At 51.3% G+C, this 24152-nt stretch overlaps 1 protein-coding gene across 1 annotated transcript in view; it reads right to left on the bottom strand.

The window, feature by feature from the left end:
* Positions 1–2410: 2410 nt before the first annotated feature.
* The window catches only part of NCAN (neurocan), a 43006-nt gene continuing 21264 nt past the window's right edge, over positions 2411–24152 (bottom strand). Inside the window, exons 6-15 of the mRNA XM_044455896.1 lie at positions 22336–23325; positions 20709–20762; positions 17667–18977; positions 13639–13755; positions 9607–9720; positions 7686–7844; positions 6562–6644; positions 4689–4833; positions 3081–3263; positions 2411–2568 (exon numbers count right to left, since the gene is read on the bottom strand). Coding sequence (XP_044311831.1) covers positions 2411–2568; positions 3081–3263; positions 4689–4833; positions 6562–6644; positions 7686–7844; positions 9607–9720; positions 13639–13755; positions 17667–18977; positions 20709–20762; positions 22336–23325 — 3314 coding nt within the window. The remainder of the gene's footprint in view (positions 2569–3080; positions 3264–4688; positions 4834–6561; positions 6645–7685; positions 7845–9606; positions 9721–13638; positions 13756–17666; positions 18978–20708; positions 20763–22335; positions 23326–24152) is intronic.

Genomic DNA, 24152 nt, shown 5'->3' on the forward strand with positions numbered 1-24152 from the left:
TTTTCACACTCAGATTTGTGTTCGAATCAACCCTAACCAACCAGACACCCTCCAAATGGGTCAAAATACATCTCCCAGCCTCCCCGGCCAACTGGTTGGGGATGCTGGGAGTTATTGCCTGACTCATCTGAATGGGGACAAAATCAGCTTCGGGAAGGCTAAATGGGAAATGCTTTCTCTATTAAAAATGCATCACCGTTTAAATTGTTCTGCATCAAATCAGAAGGAATCGATTAAAAAAAGTGAGGGTGGGAAAAAAGGGGATCCATCCTGACTCCCCCCATGAGAAGGTTTTTATTCTGGAGGAACATCAAAATCGCACCCCAGATGTCACAAGAATCTCTCTTACTGAAGGATACTGGAATCCAAATTCCCCATGAGAAGACTCCCCCCATTTCCTTCCTTTGTCATGTCCCACTGCTCCTTAATTCCAGCATTACTAGGATCGCGCCTCAAATGACTCCTGGATCAATTACCTTTTTTGGAGCCTTCAGTTTCAGAAAGCCCCGCGAGAAAAACGCCTGACACAACCACATACACACCTTGTTGTGCTTTACTCATCTGCCTCCTTGCTTCTGTACACTGGAAAAATGACAGATGCAAAATGAAATCAGATAATCGTGATACGCAAGCATTTTGATGCCTTGTTTACATCCAGATCCATTTGTAAAGGGTGTTGCTGGTGCGGCCATGAGCATTGGTAAAACGCCACCCAAAAGTGAGGCGTGTCTTCTTTCTGTCTCTTTTTGGCAGTGACTTATTCATGAGTACGTGGGCACTGGCGATGGGGAGAATGGGACATGACAAAGGAAGGAAACGGACTCTGTGGGAAAGTACCCGTGTGCGCAGCTCTGTAGAAGACTTGGAAATGAAGAGGGGACAGTTCTGCTTTGCAGGAAAAGTCCTGACCATTCAGCCCCATTCTTGAAATTAAAAGGGGAGAAATTCGGCAACGCCACGATGCCTTACATGCTATTTCTGTGTTATCTTTCACAATGGCTCATTCTCTTGCCCCACGATGCCCCAGGCAAGATGGACAATTCCTTGGGCAGGGTAGAAGCTACACTTAGCACAGAAACCCTTCCAGGCTGCCTGCTGCTTTAATCCTCACCCATGTCCAGGAACAATGCTGTGTCAGGTGCTCCAGGGCATTGTGGGAGACAAAAAGGGCCCCTTGCCAGTGGGGAAGGATACAGGATCCAAGCAGGCTTCCTCTTGTGCTCAGCCGTCGCGTAGGAAGCGAGCTGAGAAGAGAGGAAGGTGGCGCATCTGGGAACCGTTTTCTGTGTCGTGCACAACCATGCAAAGGTGACTTGCACGTGACACAGAGGTGGCTTGCTCAGTTCCGAGCAAGCCCCGCAAGAATGCTGGACAGGTGTGCTGGGGCCTCGGATTCATGGCTGCAGGAAACGCAGGGATTCTGGCGGATTCCCATCCCTGGAAGAGAATGCTCACGCATTTCTCGCGAGAATGAGTTCTATCTCCTTGTGCATCAACTTTTCTGTGATGGGAGCAGGAATGCCCGTTTGACCCAATGAACTTTTGGATTTTGGGAAGGAGAGGAGACCCTGTGTGACCAACCTTTCCAACTTCTGCAACTCAGAGGGAAAGGTCTGTGTAGGGGGATGTCTTGATTAATCTGCATCCCGTGGGATTTGGAGGGCCTTACAGAATCGCCAGTTGCAACAGGGCACTGCTGACGCATGACGTGTGGCGCCAGGGCCTGGCGCACGAGGCCACAATGGGAGCTGTGTGGTAGATTTATGCCACCTTCCCCAACATGTTGGAATCCCTGCCCACTCTGACATTGTTCATATTGGCTGGGGCTGATGGGTTTGTAGTCCAAACACACATGCAGAGTGCCAAGTAGGGGAAGTCTGAATTGGCACCCAGGAAAGCTGGTTTTCGCAATCTCTCTAAAATTATGCAAACAATTGCATAATTTGTTATTTTGCACAATTCACCCTGGTTTTGCCCATTATGCGTGGGGAAGCTGAGCAGGGACCTGCAGCCTGCATACCCACTGCCCAATTTCAAGGGCTTGATGCTCACCATGAGGGCTAGCGACTTGGCCTTTTAAAATGAAAACTACAAATTTGGGTAGCGGGGTCTTGCAGCTCAGTTCCTACATTTCAGTGGGTATGTGTGGGACTCTCCTAGGTGCCAAAGACTTTCTGTGCCAAAGGTGCCAAAATCTTCCAGTGCAGGAAACCTGCAGACCCACATGGCTGTTTGGTGGCAGATGCATCTGTGCCATTCCACAGGGGGCCCTGGGCAAAGGCTAACATTACCAGTGGGGGGAAAGAAGGCATCGACAATTCTCATCACACTTGCAAACCCGTCGCATCCTGGGTGGGGCGAAGGAAGGTCGAGGGGGCGGGGGAAATGGGGGCCGGAGCTTGTGCTTTCGTCAGGCTCTGTGGTTAAAAGTAGCTGCTGTCGCCCTCCGTCCAGTCCAGCTTCGGGTGCGGCTTCGGGTGTTTCCGCCGGTCCTTGCGGGATTTGTGGCGGTGATGCTGGTGGTGCTGGTGATGGTGGCGGCGGTGCCGCCGGGTTCTGTGGGACCGTCTGGCTAAAGGGCGCCAGAGTAGGAGGGAAACAGGGTGAGCAGGGGGCCACCACTCCCTTCCCCCAACTCTGCTTCGCTCTCCCAAAAGATGCTTGCCCCAAAATAAACATTTTATTAATAGCTTCCTTCGCTTCCCCTTCCTTTCCCTCTCCTCTCTCCTTCTTCCTTCCTTTTGCAGGTGACCCCACTGCTGCAAGCGATCCCACTGACCACCACCCCCACTGGCGCAGGCACATTGTGACGCCTCTCTCGCCCCGTTCAGACACCCATCATCCCCTGCCCCACATCAACGCCAGCTCCGAGGGTGCCCAAGGAATGGAGACGTGGGTCCACATTCATGGAGCCTCTGCTTGGCAGGGAGGGGGGAGAGGCAGGGATGGGTGCCGACCCAGGAGCCGCTGGTCCCCACACACGTTTTCCACCCTCTGGCATCAGCCCGTTCCCGGCCGCAGGGCCAAGAGCCGCCCTGCTCAAAGCCCCGTGGGGCTGGGCTGCCTCGCGTGTGACTCACTTTTTGTGCACAGGACCCGAGGCCTGTCCCACGTCCCGTTGACGTGGCATTTGATGGTGGGCAGGTGCCTCTGCAGGTAGCCATCCTCGCACTGGTAGCGGACCGTTGCGTGGACGCTGTACTTTCCCTTCTTCTTGCCGATGGGGTAGGCGTTTTCCACGACGGGGGGCGGGCCGCACAGCACTGCAGGGGGAGCGTAAGAAAAGGGCAGGTGGGGTGAGGAGGGGAGGCCCTAGGGAGGTTGCACGGACCGTGAAGAGGGTGAGGGACTTTTCAGTGGTCCCCCCACCCCCATGGCAGAATCTTCTCTGCCTGGAGGTCAGACTGGCCCCTACATTTGGTGCAGAAGAGTGCAGCCCTGTGGCCTCCCGTGTCATCTGGGGGGGCCACAGGATGCCTTCATTTCAGAGTGGGGGCCTGGAGGCCACAGTCCCACCCTGCGGTGGACGAAAGGGGCAGGGGAGGCAGCCAGTTCCGCTGGGTGCCCAGGCGTCCTTTCTACCCCCTCCTGAGGTTTACTGTGCTTTCTGTGGAGGCAAGAGGGCTGCACCCGCAACTTCTTTTGCAAGTGCTTAATTGCAGCCGGATTTCTGTAACATTGCCATGGTTCTGAACAGCTCGAACATCTTTTAAAGGATAAATCACTTAATGCATGAAGTGATGCTGCGTAATGCAAGTGTCAGGAAATAGTGTGAGGGGTTGCTTGGCTGTTAGAAATCTAATCAAAACAGCGTGGGGACAGCAGGATCTAGTAGCTCAAGAGGCGGGGTGGGGGTTGGGGGTTGGAAGGGGATTTGCATATTTAATTAACAGCTGTGATTGGTGCTGCTGCATCATTAGCTCAGGAACTGGAAGTTGTGCTTCTCTGCATTTGTCACCAGCAGCTGGAGGTTAATGTGTCTTTCCGCAGATAAGGAGCAGAGAGGCCTTTATGCTTTTAATGGCAGAATTTCTCTAAGCAAATTACTTAGCACTGAGAAAATGAGCACTAGGGAGGGGGATGCGGCGGTCCTGGTGGGGTGTCTCTCCATGGATTAGGAAGCAGAGGATTTTTGAGTGACTCAGAATAGGGGTGGAGGGGTTGCAAAACTCTGGATTAGGCAAATTTTCAGCTCTAGTGTTTGGTCTTCAAAAAGGAAAGGCAAGAAAAAGAGAAGAGGCAGCAACTAGTTGGGAGCCCAGTTTCCACCTTCCTAGAAGTCTTTGAGCAAGACTCCCAGTCGAACCCATGTGGTTGCTTAAAAGTTCGTTCAGGCTGGGCTTTGAGCGCTAACCACAAGGCATGCTGGCCAGGGCTTGGATATGGATTGGAATCTAGGAGGATACTTTTCTGCAGCTTAGTCACAAAGCTAAACGCCATCCTCTCTGCAGAAATGGAAATGTGAATGTCACACACTCCAGGAAATCTCTATTTTCCCGCACAATGCCCATAGAATTGATTTCTTGAAGCTTTTAGCAGGATAAATATGTTTCACTCAATGTCCGTGACTCCTCCTTTCTTGAGGCAATAAAGTGGAGAAATGGGGCAGACTCTTTCAGAGTAATTAAATGCCGCTTTCCCTTTAAACTCTGCCAAGGAAAACCTCCTTGGGATTAAAAAGGAATTACCTGTGTCCTTTTTGCAGACATACGGCAGATTGTAGTTGCACGGGACATCATTCCATTTCCCTGTCTCGTGCGAGACCAAAACCACACAGTCCTCACCGCCCGCAAAGAAATTGTCCGGCTGGTTTTCTCGCCAGTTCTCATATTGCTGTGAAATAGCAGAAGGGAGAGGTAGAGTTGAAACTCAGCTGTTCTAACCCAGGAGGACAGGGCTGTCTGATCTGGATGCTCCATGACTCCTATTTCCTTCCAACAGCCTTTCTGTTGTGTTTGAAAGGCCCAGGCCTGTGTAGAGGGGTTTCTGCATGTCGTGAGTGGAACTGGCTGAAGCCAGAGGTCAAACTAGATGGCCTGGGAGGCCCCTTCTGCCTTGCTGTTTCAATGTTTCTCTGAGTGGAGCCGGGGGGTGGGGGGGAGCTGGGGTCAGACTAGATGGCCCAGGAGACCCCTTCTGACTCGTTCTGCTTCTATGCTTCTCTGAGCGAAGAGGGCTGGAGCTGGGGTCACACTAGATGGCCTGGGAGGCCCCTTCTGCCTCACTGTTTCAATGTTTCTCTGAGTGGAGCCGGGGGGTGGGGGGGAGCTGGGGTCAGACTAGATGGCCCAGGAGACCCCTTCTGACTTGCTCTGTTTCTACATTTCGATGTTTCCGCGCCTCCTTTGTCAGCCTTCTACCAGGTCCAAAGATTTGTGAATCTAGATCAGGGATGCAGAAACTCATCTGGTCTGAAGGCCGCATTGCACTTCAGAAAATCCTCAGGGGTTGTCATCCAGTGGTCAATAGGGCCAAACTTAAAAGGGACAGGGCTGAAATACCCCAAACAGCAGCATTTTTCTTCATGTAAGCCAACATTGTTTGCACTGACTAGCGAAATTGCAAGCAGATATTTCATGTTGGCTGTTTCCTAGTGCATAATATATTTATTTATTATTTATTTAAAACATTTCTATGCTGCCCCATCGCAATAAAGCCTCGGGGCGGCTCGCAAAACATCCATAAATAACAGTACAATAAAACCCCAATACAATAAAACCCCAGTGCATTCTTGGCTAAAAATAAAAAAACAAACAAAAAAACCCTAGTTAAATAAATAAATTAACAATTAAAATAAGTTTTAAATAAAAAGGTTATTTATTTTTAAATAAAAAAAATATAAAGACACTTTAAATCCTTATCCATCTATGACTTGAGAAATAGCAGGCTCCTTTTCTTCCACTGATTGCTCACACCGATGGTGGGATTGGGATTGCATTTGCACACATTCACACTTGTGAAAATCCACACTCTCCACCCCCAAAATGCCCATTTTGTCCATGCTTCAGCCTAGAGGGGGAATGCACGATTTTCGTCAGTGTTTTCCTTTTCTGTGACTTAATCTGCATCATGTATGGAAAAAAAAAAAAAAAGATCTGGCCTGCAATTTTGGAATCTGCACAATTTGGGAAAAGCTGCTCTGCTGCAGATTCTCAGACATGTGAATTCATTGGAGCCCAGTATTTATTTATTTATTCATTCATTTATTTAGAATCTTTGTATCCTGTCCCATCGCAAGAGCCTCGGGACGGCTTACATACAATACACTAAATAAACAATAAATACAAATAGTGCAAATTAAAATCCAGATTCACCCTGGCTGTAAATTAAAAAGCTATAGGTGATATTAAAAATTGCTAAAATATTGTTGAAATAAAAAGGTCTTAGCCTGGAGCCGAAAAACAAATAACGGCGGCGCCCGGCGGACCTCTCTGGGGAATGGATGTCTCCGACATCTTCTTTCCTGTTCTGATGAAATGAGGATGTCTGGAATGGGAAGGGGGCTTCTGGCTGAAGCATCTGGCCGGGGGGGGGGGGGCATCTGCCCTCCCAAGCACTTACCAGCGCTGTGTTGTCTGTCCACTGGAAATCTTGCTCCACAATGCGGTCGTTGAGGCCAATCCATGTGTTCTCATGCCCAAAGCCTGCATGGGAAGAGAACGGTGAGTGCTAGGCCCCCTTGGCAGGAAAAGGAGGAGGGGGCCCAGTTGGAGGTGGAGACCAGCCCAAGCTGAAGCCCCCAGAAGAATGAAAGGGCTGTGGACAAGGCACATGTGTTCCCTGGTCACGGGGTGCAGGCATGTTGCAAAATCCGTGGCACCTACATTTCATGGGTTGTCCCATCATCCCCCACTGATGGAATCAGATTTTGTGCAAATGTCCCCATTCACAAATTTGCACTCCCAAAATCTGCAAACCTTCCCTCTAAGATGAAAATCCCCCCAAATATATATTTTCATACTTTGGCTTATGGGGAAAATGCACATTTTCAGTTGATGTTCTTTTATCTCGCGTTTTTCTCTGACTGAAGTTGCATAAAATTGTGGAAAATCTTTTAAAACATCTGCAAGTTCAGCAGAATCCCTATGACTTGGGAACAAACCATCAACTGTGGAATCCACAGGCTGGATCCTTAGTTATTCAAACTCATTTGGATCCATTGAGGATTTCTCCTCACAGCAGCTGTCTTCTCCATGAAGGTAATAAATGCAATATACTGATTTAAATTATAATTTGCTTCTAAACTCGAGCCTATAGCATGTCCATTAGTATGTGCAAACTGTATGCAGATTGGCATCCACCTCTCAGTTGCCATCTTTTTATTTTGAGGACTCCTTTCCTCTCTTGGGATGGTCTCTGAGCAGCCTCCAAACAGGTCTGTGCTAAGCAGCACCAAGTCTGCATGCAACCCATTCAATTAATTCGAAGAGGATTTCTTTAGATGAAGTTTCCTTTTCATAACGACCTCTCCATATCTTTTCCTTTGGAAAAGTCAAAGCTCCTAAAGTGAATTCACGGGGTTTTCTATCCTGCCTTGCCACTTCTCTTGCACCCCTCTCCAAATGTGGCCACTGGCCAGCAGGTTAAAATCACCCTTTGTGCAGGTGGCTCTCTAATGCCAGCTCCTGGGACATGGTGAATTCAGGGCCAGCCCCTTCCCGCCACCTTCCGGGCCTCCAACATACTGTTAATGAAGTTGTGCTCTTCCCAGGAATGGATGCTGGTCAGGTGCCCCAAGCGGCGCCGGCAATCCCGCTCAGCATCTTCCCAGGCACGCCGGTGTGCAAAGTAGCGGTAACAGTGGCCTTGGAATTTGTGCCAGTTGTGATCACAGCCCTCGGTATCTAAGAGGAAGAAAGCAATGCCTCAGAGAACTCACGGTGGTCCATAAAGGAAGCTGCAGGCTTTGCCGCTCCCCTAGGGCGAAGCCATATTAACCAGAGACGAGCAGCCGCATCGCTGTAAGATGCTCCTGCTGGAGGAGACCGAACACGTGAAGAGTGCTCTCATGTTCCCACTCGGTGTTCCCTTCTCCACCCATTTCTTTTCATCTCTCCTCACAGGGCTTTGCTTCCAATCCCCTGTTCACCTTTGTTGCCCTCCTCTGAACCTTTTCCACATCTTTCTGTGCCCGGAAACACACTCAGCACTCAAGATGGGGGCTAACCAGAAAGACGCATCACAATGCCTGGGTTGCATGTGCCAATTCCCTACAGCCGTCTCTCCTAGGCAGGCCGCTTCCGGATGTTTAGGACTACAATGCTCATCGACCCCAGCAGCAAGCACAGTGCGCAGGCCAGGGGCTGGAGAGCTGAGGTCCAGATGTCACAGGTCTGTGCCACTTCCAACAAACAAGCAAGTCTGAGCTGCGGCACCACCGAATGACACGGGGCCAGCTGGGAAGTGTGCGGCACGTCCCCATCTGCACAATGACATCTTTCATCAGCCCCCTCCAGCTTCCTCCTGAGCCAAAGTCGCTGGAGCTCAGACTTTGAAATTAACCTCGTCAGGGATAATTGGACTGCGCCTTGCATCCCTGCGGGAGCCCTGGCTGCTTTGATCTCCGGAGCAGGGACGGCGCAGTGGGGTAGACGGAGTGTTGCATGCGCCGAGAGCCGAGTCGCTCCCCGGAGCCTCCTCCCTTCCTTGGATTTATGTCAGGGTTTGGCCTGGGGGGGTGGCAGGAGACAGCCCCCTCTCCACAGGGGGAGGAGCTGGCTCCAGAGCAGTGGCTTCGAGGCTTCGAGCCTGGGCTGCTTTAGCAGTGGCGTTTCTCTCTGCTTGCTGAGACAGAGGCTGCAAGGATTCCCTGCAGCAGGATCTGGAGGATGTCCCTGTGCCCCTCCCTTCTTGCTCCTTTCTCCTTCACTGGAATGGGGGCTATATTGATTGATTGATTGCATTTATATACCACCCCAATAGCCCAGAGGGTTACAAACATTAAAACCCCACCAGTCCTAAACAAATAAATAATTTTGTGTGTGCAAAGCTGGCTCAACCCACAGGGAACCGCCTGGGCAGGGAGAAATGGCATATCCTAGAAATAAGGAAGCCAGTGCCCCCCCCCCCCCCCCCGGACCCCGCATCTGCTGGGCAGTTTGTGATATAGGAGCTCTCCGTGGTGCTGAACATAATTCCAGAGGATTCCCCACCGAGAAGCAGCAGAGATGCACCAAGGGTGCTCGGAAGGAAAGTTGTGAGAGATGAGGAGATCCACCTGCAAAGGAGCTGCCACCCTCCCCTGCTGACAGGTGCATTCCCCCCATTGCAGACTTGTGGGGCAGAAGCCCACAGTCCCGCTCACGTGCAGCTAAAGAACGCCCCACCCACAGGAAGGCTGGGGCGTCCAGTGTCTACCATCGCCTCAGTGTGCCAAAGTTCCCCGAGGGTCCCCTTGCGTTCTCGCCCGGAGGAAATGCAACAGGGCTTGAAGCTAAAACACACTGGCAGCGGAGGAAAGTTGCCCCACCCTCTTTTTCCTTGGCCACCCCCCCCCCCCACTTGAATGCGCTTTCCTGGAGTTCTGTTGCTCCAAAGCCAGGCTCAGCCCTGTGTTTGGGCTGGCCCTGGAAGCCTTTCTCAAGAGACACAGAAAATGGTTCTTACCTCGGTCACACAAGTTCCCGCCGTAGCTGGGCAGGCACAGACACACGAAGGTGTTGATCTCATCTATGCAGGTTCCTCCGTTCTGGCAGGGGCTGGACAAGCAGTCATCAATGTCTGTCAAGGGACGGACACGGGGGGGGCTTGAGGGAGAGGGTGCAAGTGGGCCTTTCCCCAGCAGACTCACACTGGACGTGGGCCCCGTAAGATCATGGCTGCTATTGCACTCCACCTGGCAGCCGCTGGCATCTGTGTACCCTCTTTTACAGATGACAGTTCCCTCTGTAAAGTCATTCTCTATTGGAAAGGTTCTCTGGTTTATGTTCCATTTAAAGCAAGGTCCTGAGCTTTCCTACATGAGGCATGCATCTTGTGCTTGCCGTTCCTTGCTCATGTTTGTCTATGGGATCTTTAGACAATGCCGTCTTTGGCTTCTGTTTTATAAGAGCACTTTCCCAGTCACCCCACATCCCACCAAAAACAAAAACAAAAAAAATGGGAGATTGAAAGCGAAAGAAAAATTATTATTCCACTCGTTTAATTGCAATATTCAGCTCTTGCACAGCACCACCTAGGGGGTTATGTAGTGGAAATACTGGGAAGGGAAAGCTTTTGTGTGCTACTCGAGTTGAACTAGGGACTTTCGGCAAAGAAAGTCGGTACTCCACACTGAGCATGCAGCCAGGTGAAGGCCTACAGCTGAATCGCACTGAACAATTCTGGGACATTCTGGTTAAAGAGGCAGCAGCCCGGATTATCGGAGTGTCCTTATACTTGCGGTGGGGGTGGGGAGGGAAAGAAGGTGGGAAGAACGCTCAGCGCTGCTCGGGAACCTTCAGTGCAAGGGTGGGTAACTGCACTTCCGCTGGTAAAGAGTCCAAGGGACGTTGCTTCTTTTGCTGCATGGCGATTTTGGCAGCAGCAGTGGCGAGGGGCATTTGGGGTGCAAAAAGGGGTTGGGGGCACATGCCCGCCCTGGCTTTAATGAGTCATTGAACTTATTTTTCACAATGCAGTTGGCAGTCCTTGAGGGGTGCATGCAAAACCCTTGTGGGGTTGCGCCACATGAGGCAGATTTCCGGGCTGGAACTACGAACCTCTTGTACCACTGTATATTTATTTCAGTTTTGCACCATCCAGGAGCAAGAGGCTGCCTTTTGTCCAGCGAATGGCTGGATGGACACAGGGAAAGAAAGAGGGACAGACTGAGGGGCAGAGAAATGTTCCTTTAACAGCTCAAAATCGAATAGTTGTAGGGTAAGTGAGGAAAGCAGTGTGTGAGGCACAGAATGATTGGGGCTGTGGCTGAACCTTCGGAACAAATCTGAGTTTTGACAAGTGGCAGTCAACCGCATCTGAAGCAAGAGATTAATGCTGCTGCGATCTGGCAGGCCGATGCTCCGCACATGCTCGGCCGTCTGACGGAAGTGCTGGGAATCACAAATCAGGTATTAAACTGTAACGGGCATTACCTCTTTCATGGGGTGAGCAGTCGCAGAAAGATGAGCTGAAGAACCGTCCATTTGAAAGGCAGGTTCTTGAAACTGCAGTGTGCATATTTTTAGGGTGGAAAATTTCTCCTGTCATTTTTAAAACTTGTAAAAATGGCTTTTATTGGACTTAAAGGGGGATTCGAAAATACAGCAGCTTGCAGTCTGTGAGGTGGCTTGGCTCATAGGAGATGTAACCCACGCCGAGGTGCTGGAATGGAATCTTCAGGGCCGGGGCGAGAAAATCCATCAGATTCTCACCCCGTATTGGATCGGTCCCCCCCGCTACTCCTAATGCTGGGATTCAATTCACCTCCTTGCAATTTCCATCTGTCAGTTTTAGGCCTGCCCTCTGGAGCAATAGGGAAGATTTCGACACCATTTTTGACAGTCTCTCTGAGAGTGAAAGACCGATACCGTAGCTCCCCTTAATCTTCTCTCCTTGTGTTTTTCAAGGAGTAATCTGCCATGGGCGCCCCCAGGAAGCCATTTTGGAAACAAATGAAACCTCAAAAGCAATTTGAGACTCTGTCACCATGGGATGGATGACTGCGGTTCAAAAGAGATTGCGGGGGGGGGGGGGGGTTAAAATCCAAGCGAGCGAGCAAGAGTAGTTCCCTGATCGCTCGACAAGGTCCAAAATGAAAGGGACATGCTCTGCTGATGAACTGTGGACAGAGTCAATGTGATTTAGCCAACAATCCAGAAAAGAACTGGGGAACCTTCTCCGACTTGGGGCCTTCCAGATCTCTTGGACTGCCACTTGCAGTCACATCTGGGGGTCCCCAAATTGGGGACGGTGTTGCTTGGAAACCCAGGAGCTGCAAAACATGCACCTGCCCTTTGGCTGCCTGCTTAGCTTGAACTGCTCCTTAAAGGCCAGATCCTGAAGACAAAACTCAAATACTTTGGCCACCTAATGAGAAGGAAGGACTCCCTGGAGAAGAGCCTGATGCTGGGAATGATGGAAGGCCAAACAAGAAGGGGACGGCAGAGGATGAGGTGGCTGGATGGGGTCACTGGGGCAGTCGGCGTGAGCTTGGGTGGACTCCGGGGGATGGTGGAGGGCAGGAGGGCCTGGAGGAGTGTTGTCCGTGGGACGCAATGGGTCGGACACGACTTCGCGACTAACAACAACAATGAATGGTTAATGAGAAGGAAGGACTCCCTGGAGAAGACCCTGATGCTGGGAACAATTGATGGCAAAAGGAGAAGGGGACGGCAACTAACAGCAACAACTAGCTTGAACCCTGAGTTTCAGTGGCTGCTTGGTATTTGCCTCTCTATCCAAGGGTGGCTAAGTGCAGGCCCCAGGATGAAGCTGCAGCAAAGCCAAGGAAGTTTGGTGGGTGCTGGCGTCTCGTACAGATGCCGGTCCTGCTGATACATCCCCACACCACAGTTTGGGCTGTGTGGTGGCAAAGATCAGAAAGAGGGCTGTGGGAGGGGGCAGAACGGAGAGGAGGCCTCAGCTCAGCCGCAGCAGGAAGCTGCAGCCCATCGCTCGTTCCATCTGTGCTGGGAATCTTGACAAAACCAATGTTGGCAAAAGCCATGCTGAGGAGGCAGCCGAGAGAAAGACGGTGCGCTGTGCTGAGAGGCATCTGTGTGTCGGCAGCAGGAACAAAATTCTCTGGGTGAGAATGCAGAACTGCTGAGCGGGCTATGTGGGTGGGTGGGTGGGTGGCAGGACTGGGGGGTGGGGGGGATGACACATTTCAGCGTTGCATTCTGGGAGGTGGCCGTCTCTGACCTGGAAGCATGAGAATTGGGGGACCAAGAACCACGTGCAAAAGTCCTGAGGGACATATCCAGAGCTGCTGAAACGGCCTCTGTTTCTTTCTGTACGTTGTTGACACTTTCCCAGCTTTTGTGCACCCCCCACAAATTCTAAAGCTCCCTTGTCTTCAGTCTTGCCTATTTCCGGGAAGTAGCCCCCAACCTTTTTTCCAAAACGGAGTTCATATCCTGGGCTCAACATCTGCCGGGGTGGAGGGGGGATGGAGCAACGGTCTCTTTTGGCTCAAAGCAATAAGACACACGATACGCTTTGGGAAGGTTTTGATGTTGCTTAAGCAAAAAGGTGAATGAAATGTTATATGAGTGAATAAAACCACAGGAAGGGAAGGGGGCAACTGTTCTGCCTCTCTCTCGATACCAGGAGCCCACGGTGCTTGTCTGCTCTGGCTTTGGAAGGATGGAGCCTTTGAAGGCTGTGTCACCTTGCAATGTAGGCATTTTTTGGCTCCATTCAGACACACCTCTCCTGTCCATGGCCTCAGACCTGCGGCTGCACTTTTCCTTCCCCGCTCCCTCTCTGCTTTTCTCTTATCTCCGTCCACCTTCCTGCCTTCCTTTCAGATTCTCTTCAGCTATTCCAAGGACTCCTTGCCTTCTCTTTCTACACCCTTCCCATTTCTCTGTTTCTCTGCAGCGAGGGGTCATTTCTCAGCAGCTTGTTCCGACCAGAGTCAGGAGCGACCATAACCCACCCACTCACCCGAGCTGCATGAGTTCGGGATGCTGCTCTCCCCTGCCCCCTCACCTATTTCGCAGTTCTCTCCTGTGAAGCCTCGTGGACAATTGCAGCTGGAAATGCTCCCATTGGATTGACAGGTCCCTCCATGTAGGCACGGATCGTTATCACAAGGGTCCTCCTCAGCTGGCGGACAGAAAAGGGGGAAAGAAAGAGAGAGGGTAACATCAGATGGCTCTTGCTTTTGGCCACCAATTCTGTGTCCAGGTGGTCCAGGTTTCTGTCCATAGAAATCATGCACTTTGAAAATATTTGCCTAATTGTATTTTGCCTAATTCACTCTAATTATGCTGGTCATGGCAGGGGTTGAGCTCAAAGACTCCCGTATCCCCCCCCAAGTCATACTGAGCCACTTCTCTGGGTTTTGAATTTTCAGCAGGCATCGTCCATGCACCTCCATGAGGACTAGGGACTTGCTCTTTTGAAACACAAGAAAAGCTGCGACTTGAAAGTCTGGGGGCCAGTGTAAATTCTGTCCTTCTGCTTTCCTCATGGTTTAGGGGCACACAGACATGTCTCCCCTCCCTTTCATCGCCCACGGGAAGTTTTAACTGGTGTGGCCTTTTAAATCATCTGCGTATAATTGCCATTCTAATGGCACCATTTGAACCACTTAATTGCATTTGATTCTTTTACGTCAGCTGCCTGGCAGTGAGATTGAAAGCAGGGTAGAAATTTAAGTAAGTAAATAAATCTGTGGTTGCACGGGCCAATTGATATTCTCCCGGCGTCCGCTTTTCCTTTTGGCTGTCATACAGCTGAGGCTGCTTGGGGATGGAAGAAGGATTCTTCCCTCATATAATTAGCAACGGCGCTCTTTACAGCAGCCTCTGGGGAAGCACGCCACCCCTCCCCTGCCTGGCGGCCTGCAAGAGAGGGACCAGAGCAACCGAAGCATCGTTACCCACTGCCTGAAGTGAGGGGGGATTCAGCTTTATCTCTGACTGAGGGGGGATTCAGCTTTATCTCCGACGGAGCTCCCCACAAGCTTGTCCTTGCAGTGCAAGAGATTCAAACCCCTGGCATGACGGCCATCTCCGCACATCGACACACGGTTGTGTACTGAGCCAGTTAAGTGATCCTTCCTGTCCACTATTCTGTGCTCTCATGGCTAGCATGCCAGGGCTTTCCCATGCTCCCCCTGGGCCTTTTAAGGGGACAGCCTAGGCCCTAACTCCAGCCTGCAAATCCAGATGTGTACCACTGAGTACAAAAGGATTAAGCAAGATCCCAGTCCACATGGTTCTAACTAAAGGGTGGTTTAAATAGGAAGCAAGTCTTTAGTCCCGGTGAGAATCTTCCCCCATCTTCTAGCACACTAGTGTTGGACTGAGGAGATCCAGGAACGATCCCTGCACAGCCATGCAGCCCACTGGATGAGTTTGGGCACTCCCTGACTCTCAGCCTTGCCTACCTCACAGGGCTGTTATTAGGAGAAAATGAAGCGGAGGAGGAGGATTGCGAAAGCTGCTTTGGCGTCTTCACAAGAAAAAGGGGTGGGGTATAAATATAAGAAACAAAGAAATAGTTCTGAAATCACAGATATTTGGCTTACACTTCCCATCCTCCCTTAGCATTGGCTTTGCTGGCCAGGTCTGACGGGACTTGCAGTCCTACATATCTGCAGAGCGCCAGGCTGTTATCTACTCGGTTCAGTATCCCTGTCCTTTTATCTTGTGCCATCAACCAGGTCCTCATGAAGGAGAAACGTCGCTCTGAAACAAGACTATGCTTGGTTCCTGCACCATGAAAATCCACCGCAGCCTTTGTGGAGAGAAATCAAGCTGTGGAGAGGTCTGTGGTGTCGCATTCCAAGAGCTGTGCACACACCTAGAACACACTCCCCGATCTGGATTACACCCTCCAAGCTGCTGGCGGGGGGCTCGCAGGGACCTATCGGGGAGGAGACGGAGGCTCCCAGCCCATGAACACGGCATATCTTCTGGAGCCTCTTCCCCTTGCCTTGCTGAACAGCTTCACTGGAGCTTCGGAGGGAGCAGCTGGTGGGTCTGGCCAGCTGGAATCCACCCCCTTCCCCATACGGCTGTTGAACCCGGGCCCAAGGGCCGAATTCCATTCAGAGAATGGAAGGGGAGCCAATGTGGAGGTGGAGGGGTATGAAGTCAGCATATTTTGACTGAAAGGTCTTCCTGCCAGTGAAGATGTCAGGGAATCCTGATGGGCTGATTGTCCCTTGGGCCAGACAAGCCGAGCACAAGGGCCCAAGAGACAATCGTCCCCACCCCTGTCTTAAAGGACTTGGAGCTGGGAACCCACTCGGTGCTACAGGTCTAAATTCAGCTAAATTCAGAGAGCAGGCCCGGCTTCCTGTTTGATGCAACCTGGGCAAGGAGGGGAATCCTGAGACTGAGCATTTCCCTTCTTTTCCTGCCCCTCCGGGCCAGCCCTCCTCCACGGTCTTGGAAGGTCTGGGATCCCCCATCTCCCTGTCTGCGTGCTCACTAGCATGCACACTCATCGCCGGAGGAGAGCGCCAGGCTGTTGAATATTAACTAGGTTGGTTTTCTTGCCTTGATATTTTTGCTTTTCCCCCTTTAAAGGGAAAGTCTGTTTGCTCACTTCTTCTGTTCCCAGGCGCTTCAAAGGCACCTCGGTGTGATCCATTCCTGCAAAGAGCACCGATGGGGTGATTACAACGAGCAAGGGGAATGATAAATATTAAACTAGACGTTTCCCAAATGTAGCAGAGAGCCTTGGGGAGCAGGCTGAGAAGAGAAATCAAAGCAAGAATTATCATTATGAGAGACAGAGAGAGAGGGACAGAGAGAGTTTTTCTACACTAAGATGCTAGTATGTTGTAGCAGAATTGCAATCTGAGAGAGATCCAACATGGCTTCCTTTCTGGCTTTTCCACCACACAACCTCTAGGTGGCGCTTGTGGCTAAGCAAGTGGGGAAAGCGTTTTCGTTCACCTTGAGAAATAATACCGCATTTCCCCTGCTCTAAAAATAGTTGTGAAAAGTGCTGTTTTAAAATAAGCGGAACAGAAGGGTGGTGATATCACTAAAAGAGAAGTCTGGATTTCCATTCTGTGACACAAGTGAAAGCAGATTAAAAGCTTTGCATAGAAAAACCTGTACTCCAAATCCTTCCCCTGCTCTCACCTTGTTTTCTTAATACTTATTTAATTATATTCCACATTGCTAGTCCTACAGGGCTCTCTAAGCAGATTACAGCAAAAAAAATATATATAGCAATGGAGACTGAATAAAAGCGCAATATAGAAAGCAAATAATAAACCACAAAGGAAAGATATACAAAAGCACGCATGTTTCTCTCAGCTACCAGTCCTTGGGTAGCTGAGAGCTCCCCAGCTCTTGTCCTTTCCCTCTTCCTTGCTAAGAGGTTGAAATGCCTCTGCTACGGGTTAAATACCTGGCCATGAAAGCTTGCAATGAAAAGACACTTCTAGCCCTGGCCATCACTAGAATGTGGCCTCAGAGAGATTTTCCAGAATGGAATCCGGTCCTTGGGCTGGAAGAGGTTCTTCGCACCTGGTATACAGGTGCACCAGTACCCAGGGGGCTTTGGGATGGCGTGCCATAAGCACCTGAGGGGCCAAGAGGTGCTGAAGGTTGTTGTTATTATTATTATTATTATTATTATTACTACTACTACTACTACTATTATTATAACATTTCTATGCCGCCCCTTGCCGAAGCCTCGGGGCGGCTTACAACACAATAAAATACATTGAAATACAATAGAACATAATAAATTACCACTAAATACAAAAAATACACTGAGATACAAACATAATAATATAAAATTAAAATTAACAGTATAAAATAAGTAAATAAAGAATATAGGAGGAGAAAAGAGAAGGAAGAAGAAGTTGCCCTGGCCAGATCATATATTTTAACAATTAAGATGATGTTTAAATAAAAAGGTCTTTACCTGGCACCGAAAAACGAGTAATGACGGTGCCAGGCGGACCTCTTTGGGGAGTGAATTCCCATTTGGTCTACAAATGTTCCAAAGGCCCCCCCCCCCCATCCCAAGAACCGGGTGCCTACCGAGCAAGCTGGCGTTGGCTTCCTCCATCCATGCCAGGCCATCGCCCCCTCCGACTGCCAGCACCTCTCCTTTCTCCTCTCCACTCCCGCTGTCGGTCTCCATGGGGAGAGGCCCCCTTGCAGCAGTGGGGAGGTGCCCTCTGTCATCCTGCTGGGCACCCTCGCTGGGCGGGAAGGAGGGCCCGGTGCTCGGCATGGGAAGCCAGATTCCAGACTCGACAGGTTGTGGCTGCAGGTGTGCTGAATCCAACGTGCTCTGGGAGGGCGAAAGAGAGACCTGTTCCTGCCACCTCCACGGCTCCGCTTCTGTCTTGGCCTTGGCCAGGAACGGCCACGGAGGGGTTGCCGGACCAGCTGTGCTGTAGGTGGGGGGCCAAGGTGTGCCCCTGTCTTCCCAGGGGCCACCTCCCACTGTGCTGCTGGCTTCAGGGAGTGTGGTCTCCCCACGGTGACGCTGGGAGACCCCGTGGCCCTCTGTAGTCCGAGTGGCCACCTCCCAGACGCCCTGTGGCTCCAGGGGGTCCCCGAGCTTGGTTGGCATGGATTCGCCCGTGGGTGCCACATCTGGCTTTTCCTCGGGCCCGGCTGTGCCATGGCCTGCCCCGCCACCGTGCCTGCCACCGATTGGCAGCCGGGGGTCATCCTCTCCGGACTGGAGCTGAGCTGCCTGTGGGTGCAAGGCACCGACTGTCGAGGACAGCAGTTCCTTGGGGGCGAGGGTGACCGGTCCATGGTCCCTCAGCTCAGCCCACCGTTCCGGGACAGCGTCTTCCTCAGCCACACCGCGGATGCTTGTCGCCCCCTCCTGCTCCGTGAAATGCAGAACGTGGCGCTCTCTCTGTCGCGGAGTGGCCTCTGGCAGGTGGGGCTCGGCCTCCAGACGAAGCCCTGGGGGGGCCTGCACGAAGCTCACAGCCTCAGCCTGGCTCTCCCGAAAGCGGCTTTCGGGTTCCCCGCTGGCCTCGTCGGCACGAAGCTCCCGCAGGACTGCCGGAGTCATGTCCCCGTTGCCCGAGAAGCCCTCCCCGCTCTCGGTGGTCTGGGGATGGTCACCTCGGACATCAGTCCCTCCGGGAGCGGCTTCTAGGCCTCCCGCTGTTGTCACGGCAACCCCGGGAGACCGAGGCAGCCCGTTCATCGTGGGAAATAAGGAAGCCCCTGGATGCTCGGCAGGGGTGGTCCTCTCCGGGCTGTCCGGTGTGGACGGGATGTGCCGGATGGGGCTGGCTTGCTTAGCAGTCGTGTCTTTCCAAGGCTGGGAAGGAGTTAGCATGATCTCTTGCTGGTCTCGATGCTCAAGTGCGGACAACCCTGCGAGGAAAGGCAGTGAGTTAATGGGCACTCTGGCATATCACACAGACAGTTTTGATCGGAACATGTTTGAAGGGTCTTGTGGAGCTGGAAGGGGTACAGAAAGTGACAGTCCAGATGATCGAGGGCTGAAGCGAGTTCCTTATTGGGTATGCTTTCTAGGTGAGAAAAAAGGTCTACTAGGAGATATGCAAAGCCATGCTTGCTAGAGAGAAAGTGGGGAGAGAGACCTTGTTTTCCCTCTAATACTAGAAACCACCCCTCGAAGCTGGTTGGGGGGAGATTCAGGACAGATCCAAAGAAGGATCTTCTAATGTGGCGCAGAGCTGAACTACGGAACTCACTGCCACAAGATGTCTGAGGGGACAGGATGCATTGATGAAGCAGCAGGTGCTCTGTGGCTGCTAGTCCTGATGGACTTCCATCATCTCCATTTTTGTTTTCATATACCACCCCCTTCCCATAGGCTCTGAGTAGTGTACAAGAGATTAAAACCAACAATAATTTAAATTTAGACAAAGAAACCCCAAGCATATTAAAGAAAGCTAATTTGGGAAGGCCTGTTATTTATTTTATTTAATGGACTTTTATTCTGCATCACTAGGCAGAAGGGCTCCCTGAATGGGTTACAAGATTAAGACGTACATCTTTAACTCCCACTTGAAGGTAGCAGTCTGGAATATCTGATGTATCTCTCCTGGCAGGACATTCTGGGGTTTTGGGGCAAGCACTGAGAAGACCCTGCTTCCCATGGGCTGGCCACTGTGTGAACTGAACACTGATCTAATTGGACCGCGTTCTGGCCTAGCAGGAATTTATATCCTCATGGCATTAGACAGTCACAGAGGACTGGGGGAAACCCAGGTTTAAGTTCCCAATCAGCCACACAGCTTATTGGACCAGTCATGACTTTTTCAGACTGGGCAACCTTGCAGGGTTGTTGCAAGCAGTAAGAGAACTATAGAGGAAGGTCACAACTGACTACAAATGCGTGAATATGAGAACACTGGCTAATGTCACAGTGGTTCCTGAAGCCCGTGTGATGTAGGGTAGGGGAGTGAAAAACTGAAAAACAGCGCACTTGACTTTTCTTTTAATTTTCTTAATTAAACAACCCACTAGAGAATAATAAAACAACAATAAAGTAATAATTAAACCTCATCTTCTTTTGTCAAGTGCACCCTGCAGTTCTCCAGGAGAAATCCAAAAGCGAATTTCATTTTGCAGGCAGCTATGATTTTAAAGGAATTCAACTCTACCTGCATCCCTTTCCTACAGAACTGGGGCATGTGCATGCCCCAACACAAAGATTTAGGGTCAGATCCAGTGTCCTCGGTGCACAATGCACATAAGCCTTTCAACCCTTAAAAAACAAAAATACCTCACATCCACTGCTGTTTCCCATTAAATTCTCTTTAGTCCCTGCTCCTGCAGTCCAGTTCTCTGGCTGTTCATAAGCGCTGCAGCCACATAGATAAATAAATATTAAAAAATAAAAGCAGGAGAGTGAGGGCAAGCCAGCGCGCCAAAGGGATGGCCTCGACAGAGCATGGCAGGGGGCATCTTGGACTGGTTGCCACAGCAACCGCCTCTTTGTTAGCAGGAGTTCTGTGCTGCTGGGGACGTTTGACCTGTGTGCATGCACATGCGTGTGTGAATAGCCTGAAAGGTCCAGAAAGAAACAAACTTGGGAGCCAAGGAGTTGGATGGGAAAGCGATGCCAGTGGGTACCACAGTAGTAGTTTCCATGGCGATCAGAAATCCGACCCTCCATTGGCTGCCAGCCTGGAAGAAGAAGGGGAAAGCGATGCGGGAAGATACGCGATGGAGTGAAATGACAGCCACCGGGAACACACAGAGAAGCCACAGACACCATTGGAATCCCTTTTAGTAGCTTTGCTCAGGTCAAGCCGAACTTTTATTGCTTCAGGCCAAGAGCCAATGCCCGCTCCCCGCTTTCCTTTCTTGTGCAATCCTGAATCTCCCCATTAAAGTCCAACAGCGTAACCACCAAGCTGCCTTTGGCCAGTTCCTTGCTCTGGTATTGTCAGCTCATCTTAATAAGCTACAGACTTCGCAATTCAGGCAGAAGGCCAGGGGGGTGGCACACCACCCCTTCCGTACATGAGAGAGAAGCGCTGAGGGCCAGACCGCCTTGCGGGATAGTTGGCACTCTGTTTTTGCCACCCTGATCCTGCAAAATTTTTCTCCCACCCAGCAGGGAGCTGCTAAGGCTAAGCTGGTTTTTTGTAATTCCAGCTGGTTTTTTGTAATTGCAAAGTTGGTTTTTCGTAATTCCAGCACAGCCCTCCGGCAATGCCTTGCCGAACTCCATGCGCAGTGCTAAGTGTTGAAATTATGCATATTTGCAAAATAACAGCATCTCTTTGCTAATTGGCATTAAAAATGGCCACTCCTCCCCCTCCGCCTGGAGTTCTGATGGCAGAGGCGACCTGCCGAGTTTGGGATGGGGTGGGGGGTGAGGAGGACAGAGGAAAGATTAGGGTGCCTCAGCAGCCTGAGGGCAGAGGGAGATGCAGTGGAAAAAAGGGGAATCTCTGCTATTATGGGATGCACATTGGAAGGCTAATAGAAATCTAGTCCTTTCTTCCATTTAAACACTAAGTCTTCGTAAGCACATTTGAATTGCCTTCCTGAAATATTTACAGGAAATATATGCAACCAGATTCGGGGTAGCCCAGCTCTGCCTTCACAACAACCCTGCAAAGTACAGCAAGCTATGAGAAGGGGCACTGCTTGGAGCACAATGGGCAGTTGATTTATGGGTTCTTGCTGAAAAGTGGGTTAGCGTATTGTCTGAACGCAGCTGTGCTAACAAGCCGTTGCTTGTTCATCACAAGCAACCCACAGGTTGTTGTTGAGTTGTGAACTCTGAGTTGTTCGCCATGGTTTGTTAAGTTGGCTGGGCTTAGACCCCACCCCTCGCAACCTCTCTGCACTTCTGTTCTAAGAGTCACTCAGAACAAGGCAGGAGTAGACATCACACCAAAGTGAACGTTGTGATCCCAGCTGGTGCTGGCGCCCAGCATAGTTGGGCAGATGCCAGGGTACCACAAGGTCCGACCACAGAAGTGCACTGTCCTTTGCCTGGCTTTGTTTTCCTCTTCGGCCCCAGGCTCTGAGCACCACAGGGCAATTCCATCAAGACACCAATGACATTTCCCACTGTGGCAGCGCCACTCCAAGGCACGGGGTGATATTTCAGTGGCAGACAACTTGTGCAGTTCTGGACACAACACAACTTTGCCTGCCACCAGGTAAGCCCACAACTCTATTGCCCGGGGTGAAATGCCCCACACATACAGTGAAATAACACAGTCTCCCCACACTGACTTACGGTTCCCTTCCACTTCGTTAGAGAGCGTGTAGCTCACTCCGCCTCCCTGGGCAGATGCGGGGCTCGGATCCATCCTAGCAGAGGCCTCGATGGAATTGTCCGCCATCTTGTGCGCCGCCAAAGCCAAGGCAGGCAGGGCCACTGGCGAGGTTGGGCTTGGGATCGCTTCTGCACCTCCGCCCAGCTCTTCCTCTCTCCACTGCTGGAAATAGCGCCCGTTCAAACCCATGTAAACGCTCTTGCGGGACGATCTGGGGGTTCCAGCCAACGGGGGGGTGGGCACGGTGGAAGGAGGGTGAGTCAGGTCAAGGACTAAGCTGCTTGTGGCAGGATGTCCCTTCGGGATGGGGGTCTGAGAAGGCTGTGGGGGGGCGGGTGGCACGGTCTCTTCGAGGCCCAACCTACGGTGAGGGGTCCCAGGTGGCCAGGTCACAGCATGGGTGATCCCCTGGTCATCTTCAAAGTCCCCTGCAAGGGGGAGCAGGCCGAGCGTCTGGCCAGCCATGGGCAACTCTTCGGTGATGTTGACTTTGGCAGCGCCTGTAGCCTTTGGCTCCCCTGGGGGGTTCTGGTCAACCATCTGCAGCCTCAGTTCCTCATCTGGGGTGCTGAGAACGGAGACGCTGGGTGCTTCCGGAGAGGCGCCGTTCTCTCCGCCGGCCGAAAGGGGCCCTTGGGGGATGGCCGTCTGCTCCGCCCACATTTCTGTCACCAGCTGGAGTTGCTCATCCTCTTCCAGCAGTGGCACGGAAGGCTTGTGCAAGGGGCTGTACGGGTCCCGGGAGAACTCCTTGGAGTCCCCCGACATGACCGACTCGTCGGCCTCCTTGGGGAGGTGCTCCTTCTGAGTCAGCAAGGGCAGCTCAGACTCGTGCTCCACCAAGACGTTCTCGATCCCCGAATCGTGGCTTCCCTCTGGGAACAGGTCCGTGGGCTCGTGGACCACCCGGGTAGGGCCTTCCCCTGACATCACGCCACCTTCTTTCTTGGCTGTAACGAGAAGAGGAGAGAGATTTGCAGCCCAGGGGCTTCACCACAGAGCCTGTGAAATAACTCCCTGTCAGGATTTGTCAACATTTCTGGAATGGGAGCAAGATTGGGGCTGCCTGGGTCAAACTTTCCAGCACCTGAGGGGTTCAGGAAATAATTGCTTTTCTGGATCCGACTGAGCTGCTATCCAAGCTGAGCTCCATCCACGATAACAAGCCCAAGTTTGATGGATCACCAGTCTGGGACCATGCAAGGTAGCTTCCTACACTTCTAGTTTAATCAACCCTTTATTCAGACTCATGAGGACTAGAACCTTACACCCTTTTTGCTTCCCAGCAGGCTGTAGAGACACCAGTGAGTGGGCGTGGGGGGGGTGCAGGGCCATTTCATCATTGCTGCTGAAGGTCCCTTTAATTTTCCTCTCTGCTCTCGCTTCCCTTGAAAGCAACAACAGCTTTTTCTTTCACTAATGCTGCTTTAGGAGCCCTTTTGGCCAAAAGTGGAATGAAAATTATCTCAATTAAATAATAACCATAAATGCCAACACGTATTCACTGTGAGATCTTCATGCCTGTTGCTAAGGCTTTGGAAAAGCATGTTAATTGCTTAGAATGTAGGCAGAGAACTGCACAAAAGCCAGGAAATGAGCCAATTAGTGTTGCGGAAAAAGGGACAAGGACTTCTTCCAGTCCTGCGTTTGGCCCCAGATCTGCGGTTATGTGCCACTGATGTAGCCCAGGCCCTTGGGCAAAGTAGGGCCCTTGGCAGGCTTGACACCTGTTTTTAACGTGGGGGTGGAATTTGTGAGCCTCAATTTACACCTGTGC

The sequence above is a fragment of the Varanus komodoensis genome, unplaced genomic scaffold (assembly GCF_004798865.1).
Source record: "Varanus komodoensis strain SLA01 unplaced genomic scaffold, ASM479886v1 scaffold80, whole genome shotgun sequence".
NCBI lineage: Eukaryota > Metazoa > Chordata > Lepidosauria > Squamata > Varanidae > Varanus > Varanus komodoensis.